Source organism: Eimeria mitis, genomic scaffold, assembly GCF_000499745.2.
Source record: "Eimeria mitis Houghton genomic scaffold, Emh_scaff4472, whole genome shotgun sequence".
NCBI lineage: Eukaryota > Apicomplexa > Conoidasida > Eucoccidiorida > Eimeriidae > Eimeria > Eimeria mitis.
In genome coordinates, this window is record NW_013572788.1 from 1,329 (window position 1) to 2,604 (window position 1,276).

At 60.0% G+C, this 1,276-nt stretch overlaps 1 protein-coding gene across 1 annotated transcript in view; it reads right to left on the reverse strand.

The window, feature by feature from the left end:
• Positions 1 to 1,030, reverse strand: part of EMH_0075410 (uncharacterized protein) — a gene marked incomplete at both ends in the record, with an annotated part of 2,228 nt that extends 1,198 nt beyond the window's left edge. Inside the window, one exon of the mRNA XM_013499595.1 lies at positions 1 to 1,030. Coding sequence (XP_013355049.1) covers positions 1 to 1,030 — 1,030 coding nt within the window.
• Positions 1,031 to 1,276: the final 246 nt, after the last annotated feature.

Genomic DNA, 1,276 nt, shown 5'->3' on the forward strand with positions numbered 1-1,276 from the left:
CTGCTGCTGCAGTAGCAGGTGGAGGGCCTGCTGCTTCTCCTGCAGAAGCAGCAGCAGCAAGTGAAACATATCCTGAACCTGCTGCAGCAGAGCCTGCTGCTACTGGTTCTGGGTGGCCAGCAGCAGCATCAGCAGCATCAGCAGCATCAGCAGCAGCTGCTGCAGCTGCTGCAGCAGCTGCAGCACGATCAGCGCCAGTGCTCGCGTCTGTGAGAGACAGCAGCAGCAGCAGCGCCGCTACATGCTGGCAGATGTAGTAGGATCTGTGCAGCCCACAGCAGCACCCATGTTCCAAATCCTGCTGCTGCTGCTGCTGCTGCAGCAGCAGCTGCTGCTGCTGCTGCTGCTCCGGCTGCAGCTGCTGCTGCTGCTGCTGCTCCGGCTGCAACTGCTGCTGCTGCTGCTGTTGCTGCTGCTGCTGCTGCTGCTGCTGCTTTGGTATGAAACGCAGGTAAACAAGATGCTTGTGGTTCTTCTCTGATGCACTCGGCATCAGCAGCTCAACCTGCAGCGTTTTGCTTCCTCTTACATTCTGCCACCGTACCCCAAGCGGGCTGCTGCGGGGGCCCCCTAGAGGGGCCCCCAGGGGGGCCCCCGTAGCAAGCTGCCCATGAAACCCCGCAGAAGACCCCGTGGGGGGCCCCTTCGGGGGGCCCCCAGGCCGCGCCGCGGGGGCCCCTTCGGCTGTGGGCACCGCCTCAGAAACAGCTCTCTCATGCAGGGGCCCCTCAGGGGCCCCCAGCGAAGACCCCGAGGGGGGGGGCCCCCACAGCAGCTGTATATTTGCTGCTATTGATATTCCCTCTCTCTCTAACACTGGCCATGCACGATGAAGGGTACTGACTGGTAGTGCTGCTGGTGCTGCTGTTGCTTCTGCTTCTGCTGCTGCTGCTGCTGCTGCTGCTGCTGCAGAAGCAAGAGCAGCCGAGACCGCGCCCTCATATGCTGGACAAGCACCTGATACGTTTCTGGTGGTTTGTGGTTTTTTGCTTTTTTGCGGCTGAGACGATTGGCTTATCGACGAACTCATCTGCAGCAGTGAAAAACCCTAAACCCTAAACCCTAAACCCTAAACCCTCATCGCCCCCCACAAAACCCTGAACCCCTGGCTATGCAAACCACCATTGCCTAGGGTTTATATTTCTAGTTTTGGGGCTTCAGCACGAGGTAGGGGCCTCAGGTAGTCAGGAGTAGAGTGAGCTGATCTGCTGCTGGTGCTGCTGCTGCAGCACGAACCTCAATCCTGCTGCTGCAGCCGTGTCTGTCGTTGCGGGCT